The following is a 16934-nucleotide window of genomic DNA, read 5'->3' on the forward strand; positions in this document are numbered from 1 at the left end:
ATGGTTTCCCATTTTACTTAGAATGAAATTCCGTCAGTCCCCCCCACACACACACACAGTTGATCTTCTCACACGCACTATACTGTAGTGATATTGGCCTTCTTAACCTTAAACAGGCTTACCTCACCAAGCTTGTTGATAGCCCAGGGCCTCTGCACTTGAATATTCTAGCCCTGGATCTTCACATGACTGTCTTTCTTGCTGTTGAAGTCTCAATTCAAATGTCGCCTCCTCACTGAGGAAGTAACACCCATCTAAATTGTAAACTCTCTTCCCAGTCATACTTTATCACATCATCCTGTTTTATTTTCTTTGTGGAATTTATTATTATCTCAAATTATCTTGTTCATTTTTTGTTACTTATATATCTTTCCTCACTAGAATGTAGGTCCCATGAGAACAGGGTTTTTGTCCTATTTACATCTGTATTACAAGTCTCTAACAGAGTGTCTGACACATGATAAGCTCTTAAGTATTTGTTGAATAAAGTAGCTGAGCCAAAACCAGACTAAAATCATGAGTCTTTTGAGTCCTAATCCAGTGTACTTGCCACCATTCCATTTATCCTGACTTTCATGAAAGCACTGATGCCTTTGGAACTACAATAAGAATTAATGTTCAGAATAATGACATTAAGTATGCTGTATGATTCTCTATTATCAAAGAAAAATTTTATTTCATTCAATAAACTAAACTAATTAAAGTAGGGATGTCATGGTATATTATTATATTATATTAGTATATTTAGAAAAATTTCCAACTAAAAAGACTCTGCTTTTTCTTTAGTTAACCAAATTATTAAATTAACTCAGAGCTTTTCATTCCCCAAAAGTCCTTGTTAATTAGGATTGTTCTATAAATCTTTATAATTAGCAAAATTTGTCATTTGTTTCATTGCCCTGTTTATTAGGGCAGTCTAAGCAGGATGTCTTTGCTCATGTCCTGGTGTGTGTGCCCTAGTGAAAAAAGAAAGGCATTTCCTGGATTCTTGTTTTTCCCTGTTCTTTGACACTGGCATATTTCACGCTGTTTGTATAACAACTCAATTTCCTTGTGTCAGTTCCCTATATAAAGTCAAAATTATATTATTGATTTAGCTATTAAGTAAAATAATTAAATTTAGGGTCTATTTAAACTAAAAGCATTAATACTTTGCAACTTTGTAATAACAGAAGATTGAAAACAATCTAAGTCCTTAGCCTGTTGGCTCAGTGGATAGAGCCCAGCATATGGACATCCTGGTTTCAATTCCTGGTCAGGGCACACAAGAGAAATGACCATCTGCTTCTTCCCTCCCTCTCCCTCTTTTTCTCCCCCTTCACCCCTTCTTCCCTTTCCACCACAGTGGCTCGATTGATTCAATCTTCAGCTCGAACTCTGAGGATGGCTCAGTTGATCTGAGCACATCAGCCTCAGGTGCTAAAAATAGCTCAGTTGATTCAGGCATTGGCCCAAGACAGGGGTTGCCAAGTAGATTCCAGTGTGGTGCATGAGGAAATCTGTCTCACTATCTCCCCTCCTCTCACTTAAAAAAAAGAAAAAGAAAAAGAAAACAACCTAAAAGTACATCAATAAAGGATTGCTTAAATAAATTATAGTATAGCTATACAATGAACTATAAATGCAGCAATAAAAATAATGTGGATATCCAGTCAAGATGGTAATATATAGGTAAGGATGGCACTCAACCTCCTTCCATAGTCACATCAAGACTACACCTAAACTTCAGAACAACCATAGTGCAGAACCACCTAAACCTGGCTGAATGGAATGCCTACAACTAGGGAAATAAAGAAGAAGCCACATCAAGACTGATAGGAGAGTCAGAGATGCAGAACAAGTTGGTCCCACAACCACATGTGGCAGATAAAAGTTGAGAGGGATGTTTCAGCTGTAAAGGTACCCACTGAGGAGCAAAGGGCTCAAGCCCCACATCAGGCCCCCTCAGCCCAGGTTGCATTGCCAGGAAGAAAAGTCCCCATAACTTCTGGCTGTAAAAACGAACCAGGATTGAGGATGAGGGAGGTGAGGGGCTCCTAGAGTCCTGCAGTTCCTTTTAAAGGGCCCACACGTTTACTTACTTGGATTCACCTGCTCTGAGCTCCAACACTGGAGCCGTAGGGACATATGGAGAGGAACTGAATTGTCCAGCATCATGTCAAGTGCTGGGGGGTGGGCAGCTTTCTTCCAGACAGAAGTGCTAGCAGAGGTCATTTTTGAGCCCTCCCCACACAGGGCTGGCAGCAGGTGCCATGTATGGGATTCCATCCACTGGCTCACACTGTATGTCCCACCCTGGTGATTCCCTGAGGCCCTGTGCCACCCACCCAAGCAATTTCCAGTGGCTTTTTCATATGAATGGCCTGTCTTGGCTCATGCTTCAGATTTTCCTAAAATCTTTCAAACAGGTAGCATCTGGCCTCTGCAAACGCCAAACTTCTCACTCAGTGGCTCCAGGCCAGGCAGTAGCGGGCTTGGCCTCGCCTGGGCACCTCCAAGCCCAGCACAAGTAGCAACCATCTGCAGATTACTTTGTAGCTCATGCTGAGTGTCCCCGGGCCTGCATCTCCCAGGAGTCTCAGAGTCAGCGCACCCAGCGGATAGCTTCAGAACACGTCAAAGCACCACCACCCAACCACCTCCACAAATGAAACACTCAAGGGACAGACTCAGTGGGCACCAGAGCCCTGCTGAAGTACACACTGCTCTTTAAGGTAGTCCCAACTGATGCTTCACAGTAATCAGAGGTCATTGTTTGGTTGCTGCAAATTCCTCCCACTGACATGCCACCAGCAATTGAGGCTCAACTATTCAATACAAGAGTGTGTACACAGCCCTCATGGGCGGGGCGGAGATGCACACCTCAACTGTCCAGCTTGAGAGCATTTGAATGAACAATAATATGGCAACAAATATATATATCAACAATTGACTCTAAAAAACAAGCAAGCAGAACCAGAAACAAACTTGTAGATACGGAGAACATTTTGGTGGTTACCAGATGAGAGGTGTTTGGGGGGATGGGTGAATAAGGATAAGAGATTAAGAAGTACATATTAGTTGTTATGGAATAGTTATGGAGATGTAAAGTACAGCATAGGGAATAGAGTCAATAATGTTCTAAATAACTATGGTGTCAGATGGGTGTGAGATTTATCAGGATGATCACTTAGTAAGTTATGTAATGTCCAATCACTGGGTGTACACCTGAAATAAATATAATAATATATGTCCACTGTAATTGAAAATTTATTTAAATGATTTAAAATAAAAAAAATAATGAGGGCATTCTCTGTTTACCAACATAGAAAGATCTCCAAGTGATAAAACATGGTTTGGTGCAGCCTGCATGTTATACTTTATTTTTTATAAAAAGAAGAAAAATAAGAATATTATTTGCTTGTATATGCATAGAGAAATTCTGAAAGGATATCCCAGAAAGCAGTAACAGTGATAACCTGATTGGAAAGTAGTAGGGCTAGGAGGGAGTTTTTATAGCATACCTTTTTATATATTTATATTTTGAACTATATGTATACATTATCTTTTCACAAGGTTAAATTAAAAACAAACTAGTGCAACTAAAAGGAATATTTGATTCTGTACTGGCTCCTTCACAGGATGAAAAAATTTTATATAAAAGACGATTAACAAAATTGGAATATGGAGTGTAGATTAGATAAAATAACAACATTAAGTTTTTTAATTTAACAACTATACCATGGTTACCTAAAAGAATATCCTTGTTCTGAGGAAGTACACACTGAATTAGGAGTCAAGGGCATAATATATGCAATGTATACTCAAATAGCCCTGAAAGAAGAAGAATATGGGGAGAATGATAAACTGTGGCAAGTTATTAAAAACTGGTAAATCTGGATAAACGTGGAAGTTCTGTGAATTTTTCTTCAAATTTTTCTGTTTATAATGATCTCCAAATATAAGGTTAATAAAAAACAAGCAAAAACATTAGTACTCTGGAAATTACCTCAGTTATATAAGGAATGGCCAAAGTGCAGGAGGATCGTAAGAACTCTGGCTTTTCTGTAGTCATGCTTTCCACTCCGCTGAATTTTTTGCCATCACTCGACTGTCTTTTCCCTGCCTGGTGGCACTGGCAGAGGTGGTGACTGCAGTCTACCTTAAGGGTAAAAATACTTGCCTACCTGCCTCTCATCCTGCTATGTATCTTCTTCAGTTATATCTTCTTCTACAATTTAGAGGTGATATCAACAAAACAGTAACAACACATAGCATTTTAAAATATGTTGAACAAAATTTTCTAAGAATATTAATTATCATGAGGTGTGTGTCCACAGTGCTATAATATATATATATACACACACACATATATATGTATACACTTGTATATACTGCTCACAAATATTAGGAGATATTTCACAATGAATATGGAGCAATAAAATATCTCCTAATTTAGTTAAATTAGTAGGAGTAAGGCTACAGAAACATTTAAAAATTTAATATAGTTGTTTGACATTGAGTGACTGAATTTTTTATTATTGTTGTTCATTTAGGTATTGCATCATTTCTATGAACTAACCATCTCTTCTATAATTGGCATAGCATTACAGATGTGTGAGGATGTTTTGATTCTAGCCAGACTGACCTTGTAAGTGATTAGATAGTGAAGCTTATGTCAGTAAAGTGAAGAGTAAATTACTTGTTCATATAAAATGTCCAGAGAATGTTTCAATTTTACTATTTGTATTTTATATACACTAAATTTTGGCCCGGGCCTGGTTGCTCAGCAAATAAAGCATTGACCTTGTACACCAGAGGTCGTGAGTTTGACATTCCCCCCCCCTCCACGCCCTACCCTGGTCAGGGCACCTAGAAGAAGCAGTGAGTACACAACTTAATGGAACAACTAAGTGAAACAACGTGTTAATGTTCTCTCTTTCTCCCTCTCTCTCTCTCTCTCTCTCTCTCTCTCTACCTCTCTCTCTCTACCTCCCTCCCTCCCTCCCCTCAATGGGAAAAATTTTTTAAAAACAAGCTAAATTTCATTCTTCTGGATGAAGGTACCCTGAGGGTATTAACTAATAAATGACACCAAACAAATCTGTTATCAACTGATTTTTTTCCCTATCTTTTTAGGGAAGCTCATAATTTTGTGGTTTTATAGAAATCTGGAAAATAAAAATAATAATTATGCCCAATGCTTTTCCTTCTCACTTTACAAAAAGTTTGGTCAGAATTGAGAAGCAATGATTCTGATTTATCTTAATCTCTTAAGTAGAAGTACTTTATCAAAACAGTGTGATTTTTCTACAACTAGGGCAAAAAGATAGTTTTGCTACTTGTTCCCACAACTTCTCCAGGCCCATTTCTCACCCGGAAAATAGGTCCTAATGAGAGTCATGGGCCTCATTTTATAATGCCCATACCCAGAACTGTGTCTTAAGATTTAGTGAGGTGCTTCACGTGTTTATACAGTAAATTGTCTAGAAGGCTATGGAATAGGTTGTGCTCATAAATACTGTTTAGTTAACTGTGTGGGGTTCTTTTTTAATAGCTCTGTAAACCAGTTCATCACATTTCAAAATAATCAGAATGTACCAAAATATAACTGAACTTAAATATTACTAAGCATTGTTTAATCTTTTTTCATATCTTCCAAATGTTCAGGGTCATTATTTTGAAGGAGTTCTCACAGCTTTCTAGATACAGAGATAATAAGTCTGAACTGTATCTATACTGATTTATGACAGCTCTTTACATTCTTAAAATTCTTATTTATTTATATTAATAAGTATAAAAGTTGGAAAATAATTCAACTTTATATTTCAGGAAATTGAACTTCATACGACACGTAAGGATAAAGCATCTCAATGATGTACACATATATCCAGAAAAAAAGTGTAGTAAAACTGCATTTATTTAGAATTTTCGATGATTAAGATCAAGAAGTCATGATTAAGAACAATGTTCAAAATAACTCTTTCATTGTGAATTAGGTTCTACTCATAAAGATTTGTCCAACCAAAACTCAATAACTTTTTCAAAGAACTCAAGAAATTATATCTATTGTGGCTTACTTACCACTTATATATAATTATTTTCAAATCTGTAATCCAGCAATTAATTCTTACATTAATTCTTACATTACCTAAAATGTTTTATAGATGTTTTATTATTACATAATGTAGCCCTGTTATAAATGGTAATGGTGTCATTAACTTAGCTCATTTTACTTATTTAGTGCCTGTTTATTCTTAGTTTATAGTTGTTAATTCCCTTTATAGTATGACTTATACTGGGAAGTAATAAAACCAGATTTTTTAAATAAATATTTATATACAGACCTTTTCCTAAATCAGACTATAGTCCTTTCCTAATTATTTCCAATAAAGTCTGATTGCATCTTCTTTTTTCCTTTTTTCTTTTTTTCCTGTGTAACAATATGTTGCTGCATACTCCCTAGAAAATTTAATCCTAGTTAATACCTTAACTTCCAATTAATCAAAATCTTGTTAACTGCCATGTAGGTTCTGGTGTTACAGCATATGGAAAGTTAGTTACTTAAAGAATTTAAATAGATCCTTCTGGTATGGGATCTTCTTAACACCTACAGTCATCTAGTCAAAAGGGATCGCTAAGTGAATGAGTCCTCTTCTTGAATATCAGTTTTCCCAAAAGGATCTTTTTTTCATTTTCAAATCTATGCTTATCTGTTACTGAAAGTATTTATTAGTTGCATGTAGTAAAAGCAGATAGAACATGTCTTTGAGACTTTAGTTCCTTTTATTTTTTAATATTTTCATTTATTTGAGAGAGAAAGGAGGAGGATGGAGGAAGGGAGAGGAAGAGAAGCATGACTCGTTTCACTTAGTTGTGTATTCAATTGATTGTTTTTTATATGTGCCCTGACCAGAGGTCGAACCTGCAACCTCTGGTATGCCGGGTAGACATTTTATCCACTGAACCACCCAGCCAGAGTGAGGTTTTAGGTTTTTTATTAAGGTTCTCAGTTTCTCTTTTTCCCTCCCTCTTGATCTTAGGTTTATTTTTTTTAATTTGTATTTTTTATTTTTTTACAGAGACAGAGAGAGAGTCAGAGTGAGGGATAGACAGGGACAGACAGAAGGAACGGAGAGATGAGAAGCATCAATCATTAGTTTTTCGTTGCACATTGTGACACCTTAGTTGTTCATTGATAGCTTTCTTATATGTGTCTTGACCGTGGGCCTTCAGCAGACCGAGTAACCCCTTGCTTGAGCCAGCAACCTTGGGTCCAAGCTGGTGAATTTTTGCTCAAACCAGATGAGCCCACACTCAAGCTGGCGACCTCGGGGTCTCGAACCTGGGTCTTCCACTCTATCCACTGCGCCACCGCCTGGTCAGGCTCTTGATCTTAGGTTTAATTGAAGTTTACAAGTCTTTGAACATATCTGTCTCCATAAGCGATGCAAGTTTGTGATTTCAGAAGTTCCAGCCTCCAATAAAAAGCACTATTAAATCTTTTACAGATGCCTTCTAGGCCAGATTTTCTCACAAATAATTTCATTCCATTATCATGTGCCAAGTTTAAAGTACTGTATTAGGTTACTCTGTAGTCAAAACAACCAAACCCTGGTCCAGACTGTTGTTAAGATTGCGCTGTCCCTTTTGTTCTGCCCGTGCATTCAGTGGCAGCTTTCCCTTTTGCTAGTTAACATATAGTAAAGGAAATAGTGACTCCTTAGTAAAAAAGTAACTAGTTAGGTTATTTGTAGTAAAACATATAGTTTTACTACAACTAAAGTTTAGTAGAAAACTAAAATCAGTAATCCTTGACATTGGCTTGTAACAGAATAGGAGCTATATTTTTATTGTGCCAATGTGATTTTCTGTAGAGAAACACTCAAGAAAAAGCATTATTTATATTTTTTAAATTTATAGCTCTTGCCCTGGCCAATTAGCTCAATCAGTTAGAGCGTCATCCTGAAACGACAAGGTTGCAGGTTCAATCCCCAGTCAAGGTACACACGGGAAGTGACCAATGAATATACAACTAAATGGAACAACAAATGAATGCTTCCCCCTCCTCTCTCTCTCCTTCCTCTCTCTGTCTCTTTAAAAAATTAATCAATAAATTTTAAAAAAATTAAGCCCTGGCCAGATAGCTCTCTGTTGGTTGGAGCATTGTCCCAAAGCACAGAAGTTGCCAGTTCTAACCCTGGTCAGGGATCTTTCTCCCTGCCTCTCTAAAAAAGAAAATTTTTAAATAAATTTATAGCTCTTTATGGTATCTGAGATTTCACTTCCCAGAATGCAGTCAGGCTTGAAGCTTTATTAGAAATCCATGATCCAGTCCTTACAGACACTTCTTTTAGCTCATTATTTCTGTTCAAGTATTTGTACTGTCTAAAGAGGTACTGTTACCATTTACAATCATTCCCCCAAAATATGAACCACATAGGTATAACTCTTAACCAAACACATAAAGCTATGCTGAAAATTAAAAAAAAAACATTGCTCACAGATGACTTGGACTTGGTTCCTGAGTGCTCATGTACAAAATATGGAGCTCATGTTCTGTCTCTCTGAATGATGAATGATGAAGGAGCTTCAGCTTTAATGGGTGGATTTGTATATTGGGTATTACAAAGAGAAGTCAGCCTGCCTGTCTTTGGCTCTAATTGCAGAAAATGAAGTCACTGCTTTTGCTGTCTTGGATCAGGACCAGAAAGAAATTGTTGATACCAATGGAGCTGGAGATGCATTTGTTGGAGGTACGGACTCATTTATTTTATACTTATAAGTTAAGCATTTCCTTTAACCCTTGTCTCTACCGTATAGCCAAGATTTATGAATTTAATAACTTTTAATTTCTTCTTTTAAATAATTAACTCCTAGTGTTCTTCTCATGTGCTACTATCATTGTGAGTATGAAGAGGGTATTTTACTACAGGAAAAATATGTATTTTTGTCTTAAATATAATTTGCCATTTTGTAATATCCTAGTCATTTTCACAAGATTAATTGTGTCTGTCAGACTATTTCATAAACAAATTTCATCAAGTATAGTATATTCATAGCGCTTCAGGCTTAAATGTTATCACATTGCTGTTCTTTAAAACAAGTCCTGATAAATACTAAACAGTATACTGCTAATAACTAAGGATGTTGTCTTTGGATTATATTATTTGGTTAAAACATCTAACACAATAGTGGGATGTTTATTTTATTAGGAAGGGTTCAAGTTTTGCCTGGTTCAGACTCAGTAAGAACTGGCACAGTTTATAAAGACCAACTCATTTGTGAAATGAGTACTCAAAAATAAGATCAAGACAATTAGGAAATTCTTGGCTTGATGACTCAGATTGATCTAAAATCTTATTCAGAGGTTTTCTTGATACATCTGAACTCCTTCTAGTTAAGTGAAGTTAAGCTAGGTTATGATCTATGCAAAGCTTTAGATTCCTAAGTGATCAAAAGAGGCCCTCCTGATCTCTGTTTATTTCTCATAACATTAGCATGACAAAGTGAAAAAGGCAAACGGAGCAGACCATTGTCCTTTTCTCGGAAAATAATTTGAATCATGGGAAACATTTAAGATTTTGTGATGATTTTAACTTATTGTTGTTTAAAATACACATTTTTTAAAATAGTTTTATTTTTCAGCAACATAAGTTTTTCATAGTTTCTTCTTTGAAACTATTCATGTCTAATATTTTTCTTTTTCTCTTTTGTGTGACAGACATGGGGACACAGAGAAGGACAGATTGGGACAGACAGGGAGAGAGATGAGAGGCATCAATTCTTTGTTGTAACACCTTAGTTGTTCATTGATTGCTTTCTTAAATGTGCCTTGACCTGGGGGCTACCACAGAGTGAGTGACCCCTTGCTCAAGCCAGCGGTTTTGGCTCAAGCCAGAAACTTTAGGCTTCAAGCCAGAGACCATCGGGTCATGTCTATGATCCCATGCTTCAGCCAGCTCAAGCTGGTGAACCCACGCTCAAGCCAAGGACCTCGGGATTTCGAACCTGGGTCCTCTGCGTCCCAGATCAACCCTCTACCCACTGCGCCACCATCTTATTAGGCATTCATGCCTAATTTTTTTTTTTTTATAGAGACAGAGAGAGAGTCAGACGGGGACAGACAAACAGAAATGGAGAGATGAGAAGCATCAATCATTAGTTTTTTGTTGCGACACCTTAGTTGCTCATTGATTGCTTTCTCATATGTGCCTTGACCGCGAGCCTTCAGCAGACTGACTAACCCCTTGCTGGAGCCAGCGACCTTGGGTCCAAGCTGGTGGGCTTTTGCTCAAACCAGATGAGTCCGCACTCAAGCTGGTGACCTCAGGGTCTCAAACCTGGGTCCTCCGCGTTCCAGTTCCACACTCTATCCACTGCGCCACCGCCTGGTCAGGCTCATGCCTAATCTTAAATGAGCTGCTAACCATTACACTGGTAGCATGACCCATGCTCTTCTCTTTGGTAAGAATACATACCACAGATGACATTCCACTTTTCCATCATGTTTGCATCTTTTATTTCTTGGCTTTGACTGGTTTCATCATTGATTAGAGTGTTTTGCAGCTATTTTTCCTATTCCATAGTATTTCAGAGCTATAAATCCATGTAGGCTAAAAATATCTTATCCAGAATTGGGCCAACTTCTGTAATACATTAAGGAAACACTATTGATTTCCCAGTTAGAAATTGGTTCACCAGAACCCTTAGTAAAGAAACTTCTAAACTTATATCTTTGTAGCCTTTTTAAGTAAAATAATTAAATTATTAAATATTCTATTTCTTTGATATTTAGTGGGACACCATAAATATGACGGTAACCTAATTAGCCTCTGGCCCTGGACTGGACTACCTGGCTGTGCAACACCAGATTCCCTTTCAGACACCTACTTATCTTTAATGCTTCCAGTACTAGGGAAGAACATACAAACTATTTGAAAGACAGAGAAGTCGTTCTTAGCATAGCAAAGTAGAAACACCTAACTACCCCTGTATTGTACTTAAGTTGATACTTAGACTGTCATCAAAGCACTTGGGTTCTTTGTTCCAGGATTTTCAGCCTCTTTTTTAATCTCCTTCTAATTACCAAGCTTCATTGTATATTTATTGTTGGGGTTCAGTGAGGAAAATAAAAAGGAAAGAATGTGGAATGAGCACCCACAAACTTTTTTTTTTTTCCCCACAAACTTTTTGTAGAGGGCCACATAGTGAAACTTTTAGGCTTTGCAAGCCATGTACATACAGGCTGTATTGCATAGTTTTCTTGTTCTGTTTGTTTATTTGCCTGCTCATTTTCTGTTTTGCTTTCAGTTTTTATACTAAAATGTAAAAACCATTCTCAGCTCTCCAATTGTGGAAAAACAGGCAGGCCACCGGCTGGATTTGGCCCCAGTCCCTTGTGTAACACATGGCAGCTTCCTCTTTCTTCACTCCCATCGTACCCTGGGTCCAGCCACTGGATTCACTACACACTATTGAAATCAGTACAGGTAAAGGGGAAGGCAGGCTGAAACCAGGCAGGACTTTACTGGCAGTACCTTAGTTAGGTAACCCTTTTTCTCACTTTAACTCTACTCTGATCAGTTCCCATGATAATGAGATCTTGAGAGACTGAGTTTTGCAGTGAGATGAATACTCTGTCATTTTAGCAATGATATACTGAAGTCAACATTTTCAGCACATTCTGTCTGTGGAAGTCAAGCTATATCAGAATAGCAATAGATAAATTTATGTAGCATCTATTAGCCAATTGTTACTTTAAGCATGTAACATATACATATTAGCTCATGTAATGTTCATAAAAGCTCCTTGAAGTAGGTTGCTTTAATCCCATTTTACTGATGAGAAAACTGAGACATACAGGTTTTAGGTAATTTGCCTAAAGTCTCATAGCTAGAAAGTAGCAGAACCAGGATTCGAACCAGGCAGTTTCCAGAGTCAGTGTTCTGACTCACTGCACTGTACTGTTTCTCTAAACTTTTAGGGAAATCCTATCATTAGAACTAGGAACCACAGACCAGCCTTACTAACAAAAGCTGGTTTTGCCAAAGAGAATCTAGCTATTATCTGAATAGATGATTTCATTTATTGAACAGGAGCTTTTGTTATCTGATAGGATTCTCAGGTAAGATTCCAGGGTAAGATTGTTGCAAAAAGAAAGAGAATGGGAAAGTGTAGAGAATCAAAGGACTATAGTCCCCAGTGAGTTTGAACCAGGAGCTTTTTGCTAAGCAGTAAAATTGATTGCACTACAAACATACAGAATGCCAAATCATAAACTCACTTGGCCAGTATAGAATTTGAATACAGGGAGTTAGTTTTATGAATCAACTGTTTAGTAGCGCCAGGTTGATACATCTATCTTACAATAGAAGTGACACTGTTAGTTTAAAATACTCAAAAATTCATTGGTTAAAACCCCCTATTTCCATCTCTACACCAAGGAAAGCCTTTCTGCTAAGATTTGAAATACTCCAGCTGTTGAAACATACTCCTCTACCTTGAAACTCAATGGAGAGGCAATAACAACTCTTACATTTACTATGTCGTTTCTTTTTCTTTATTACCTGATTAATATATCTCCTTTCTGATTAACACATTCTATCTTTAGATAATTAATATATGCCACTTATTACTTTCAATTTCTGCTGGCTTAAGAGTGTTTTTGTCTTTTGTGATTTTGCATAACTATATATTAGTCCCAGTTTCAAGTTCTTGGATAAAGCATTGCCTCACCTACCATGTGCTAATTATATGGTCTACCGGAAAGTTCTGTCCGTTTTTGGAATAAAACAAAATACAAATTTTTCTTACCGTCAATAAACTTTATTAAATAATATAATTGCCATTATAATTAATGATTTCTTGCCAGCGTGAGGGCAATTTGTATATCCCATTTTTGAAAAATGTTTTATCTTTTGATGCGAAAAATTGAACCAGTGCTTGTTTGATATCTTCTTCATTTTTGAATTTTTTGCCCTTCAAAAAATTTTGTAAGGACATAAACAAGTGATAGTCGGAGGGTGCTAAGTCCGGGGAATATGGTGGATGTGACAGACATGCTTCTGTAGCATTTCTTCCTTGTTGAAATTCGTAAAAATTACAGTGGCGTAAATGAACTTTATCAGTAGCCATGGGTACACTATCGCTTCACACATAAGACTAACGTGAATCAACTTTGTTTTAGTTAATTTTCTACGTCAGAATGTATACATTAAGTGATAAAAATGGAGAGGCATACATGTGCCAAATAAACATGTGCTTACGTGTCGAAACTTGTTGTGATAGAAACAGACAGAACTTTCTGGTAGACTTATACATATCTCAGCACCAGAGTGCCATGTGTTCCTATTAGCCACATAAGATATATATAACTACATCATAGATTTTCATGTATAATTTTAAAATGAGTACCCCAAGCTTGATCTCTGGTGGTGCAGTGGATAAAGCATTGTCCTGGGAACACTGAGGTCACCGGTTCAAAACCCTGCACTTGTCTGGTCACGGCACATATGGGAGTTGATGCTTCGTGCTCCTCCCCCCTTTCGCTCTCTTTCCTCTGTAAAATGAATAAATAAAAAAATTTAATAAAAAAAATAAATAAAAATAAAAAATAAAATGAGTACCCCAAATGTATATAAATTAAATTTATAGTTCCATCTGAAGGATTTAGTGACAGTGACAAATCCCTTCAGCCTCTACTAGCATACCTCCTCGCCCTATTTGGATATCTTAAGTACTTTGTAGCATTTGCCCTTTATTTGTCGCTAGCCAGCCCTCATGAAACTACTTTTTGCACATTCTCCCCCCAAAACACAAGTGCTACGATTCTGTCCTTGGAAATGGAGACAATTCTATAATCTCTAAACATGATTTCCTAATTTCCCAAATCAGGAGAAAGTTTCTTCCTGTTGTCCTGCTGTGCTTTGTCACAGCAGGTCTGCCTTTTCATTCGGAACCCTCCTTGTCACTGCCGTAGTAACAAATGGAAACATTGAGAATATTTTGTGACCAGCACTGTCACTGTTCCTGGTGAAATCTCTTCCCCTGTATCTTCCCAGCAAATGAAATTGAGGAGAAGAATCGTAACAAATACCATGAGAGGAGACCTAATCAATGTGTTCCCAGTAGGCTGTCAATATCAGCCTGTGTTCATCTAATATGATTTAGTTGAATGTTTTATGGCAATTGTAGGAATATGGTTTAGACCTACAAATCATCTTTAGACTAAAAGTGAGTAAACCTTATACCTTAGGCCTGAGATTATACACAGGAACATAGATATAACTTTCAGATAAAAGACTAGAGACCTTACCCAAGAACCAACATTCTTAGGATTAAAAAAACTTCATTAAATATGGTTAAGAGCCATACATAGCTTTTTTTTGCCTTTTTTCACCCCCAGTGAGGGGCAGGGAGGCAGAGAAACAGACTCCCACATGCGCCCTGACTGGGATCCGCCCAGCAAGTCCACTAGAGGTGATGCTATGCCCATTTTGGGCATTGCTCTGTTGCTTAGCAACTGAGCTCTTCTTAGCTCCTAAGGTGGAGGCCATGAAGCCATCCTCAGCAACTGGAACCAACTCACTCCAATCAAGCCATAGATGCAGGAGAGAAAGAGAGAGAGAGAGAAGCAAGAGGAGGAGGGGTGGAGAAGCAGATGGGTGCTTCTCCTGTGTGCCCTAACCAGGAATTGAAGCAGGGACATCCACACGCTGGGCCGATGCTCTGCCACTAAGCCAACTGGCCAGGGCCAGTCCATACATAGCTTAGAACAATTTATTTTGAATGATAGTAAAGTAACTGTGCTGCTTCTAATATTTTTTAATTTCAAATATCTCCTAACAACAGAGAAAGTATATTACCCTGAATGATAGTGCCTACAATATGCAAAGATCTCTTAAAACTACTTAGCATTCACAATGTAAATAATTATTCTTCTTCCCATCTAAGAAAAAGGAACATTAATTTCACTTTCTAATTCATGTTCAGAAAAGAATTCTGGTTAAAAAAGAAAAAGAAGCCTGACCAGGCAGTTGTGCCGTGGATAGAGCATCGCCCTGGGATGCTGAGGGCCCAGGTTCGAAACCCCGAGATCACCAGCTTGAACACGGGGTCTCTGGCTTGAGTGTGAGATCATAGTCATGACCCCATGGTTGCTGGCTTGAACCCGAGGTCACTGGCTTGAGCCCAAGGTCATTGGTTTGAGCCCAAGTCACTGGCTCAGCTAGAGTTCTCCCCACCCTCACCCCTGGTCAAGGCACCTATAAGAAAGCAATCAATGAACAACTAAAGTGTTACAAGTACTAGTTGATGCTTCTTATCTCTCTCTCTCTCTCTTACTGTCTGTCCCTATCTTTCCTTCTCTCTCTGTCTCTCTCGCTAAAAAAAAGAAAAAAATGAGTTAAGTTTCCAGAAGAGAGATGCTACTTCCTTTTCAAGTAACACCTGTCTATACTTTTGACAGCCACGAGATTCTCTAAATTATCTTCTTATTTTCTGTTCTCACAATGTTTTCCCCAAACATTTGAAGCTTCTTAATTGCTGCTTCATTGTGCTATACAAACAAGTGGTGCAGAATTTGTGTGATTTTTTTTTTTTTTTGCCGTCCAACTCAAAAGACTAGAAAATAACTTGCTGTCATTTCTCACACATTTTCACTTAAAAAACCAAAACCTTCATATGACCCACTGTATGCAGAGGACTTCATTGCTGATGACTATGATGAGAGCTACCCCACCCCACAGCAACAATAACTTAACTTTTAACTCTCCTCAGACATCTTGGTGGGGTGTTTTTGTGTGTTTGTTTGTTTGTTTTTAGTGAGAGGAGGGGAAGCAGAGACAGACTCCTGAAGGCGCCCTGACTGGGATCCACCCAGCAAGCCCACTAGGGGGCAATGCTCTGCCCATCAGGGGCCTTTGCAAATGGAACCACTTTTTAGCACCTGAGGCAGAGGCCATGAAGCAATGGGGCCAACTCATTCCAATTGAGCCTTGGCTGCAGGAGGGGAGGAGAAGAGAGAGAGAGAAACAGAGAGAGAAGTGAGGGAGGAAGGGTGGAGAAGCAGATAGGTGCTTCTTCTGTGTGCCCTGACCAGGAAGTAAACCTGGGACATCCACACACCAGGCCGACATTCTACCACTGAGCCAACTAATCAGGGCCCTTGGTGTTTTGTTTCTAAAGTCACAATTTTCCTTAAAGCCATCAAATGAGGTATAGAATGAAATTGGTCATTAGGAATATGAAATTCACCACAGACAGCTCTGAGGTTCACGCAGGAGGGAAGGGAACAGAGATTCACACCTTGCACAGTCATAGGGCACTTTATGACATGCTGCTCTAGTGTTACACATCCAGAGGTTTAATAAGCTGATATTGGACCAGACCACATTTCAAGAACCTTGTATAGGATTATTTAAGCCCATGTTGATTAAAACAGGTAAAGATGATTCTCACGCCATGACGAAAAAAGAAAATAACATTGGTTCACATGGAATACAGAGTAATTTTAGGATGAAATCTGGAATTTCTCACACATATGAATGTTCCCTCAAAGATCTAGTACCCTGGATGGCCTCCATCTAGAAGCAATTATAAATAGATAATAGAATTCAAAGGACTTCATCTTCTGAAGATTTGGAGAGATGGAGATAGTCTGAGCATGTAGGTTTTCAGACACTGCTCAAGATATGGACCGTAGGTTCTTATATTTGAAGATAATTGAGAAATGTTTACTCCAAGAAAACAATGTTGATATTTATAAGACTTTATTCAGTTACAAAGGGCCAGAGGAAATGCCATAAGCAAAATTTCTGAAGTTAATTTTTTAAAACATGACCAAATATAAGTGCATCAGATTCCTGGCCTAGAATATTTGAGTCAAATAGGACTAACTGGAATCCACTAGTGGTCCTAGCTGCTATTACATAGATTTAGTCCATTTTACCTAT

The 16934-nt window shown here is 37.9% G+C and overlaps 1 protein-coding gene across 2 annotated transcripts in view; it reads left to right on the forward strand.

Annotated features, from left to right (window-relative positions):
* Window positions 1–16934, forward strand: part of ADK (adenosine kinase) — a 721185-nt gene that overhangs the window by 673967 nt on the left and 30284 nt on the right. For both annotated transcript variants that reach the window (XM_066242490.1, XM_066242491.1), the window contains exon 10: window positions 8649–8735. In XM_066242490.1, the coding sequence (XP_066098587.1) occupies window positions 8649–8735 (87 nt within the window). The remainder of the gene's footprint in view (window positions 1–8648; window positions 8736–16934) is intronic.

This window comes from Saccopteryx bilineata, chromosome 9, assembly GCF_036850765.1.
Source record: "Saccopteryx bilineata isolate mSacBil1 chromosome 9, mSacBil1_pri_phased_curated, whole genome shotgun sequence".
Classification (NCBI taxonomy): domain Eukaryota; kingdom Metazoa; phylum Chordata; class Mammalia; order Chiroptera; family Emballonuridae; genus Saccopteryx; species Saccopteryx bilineata.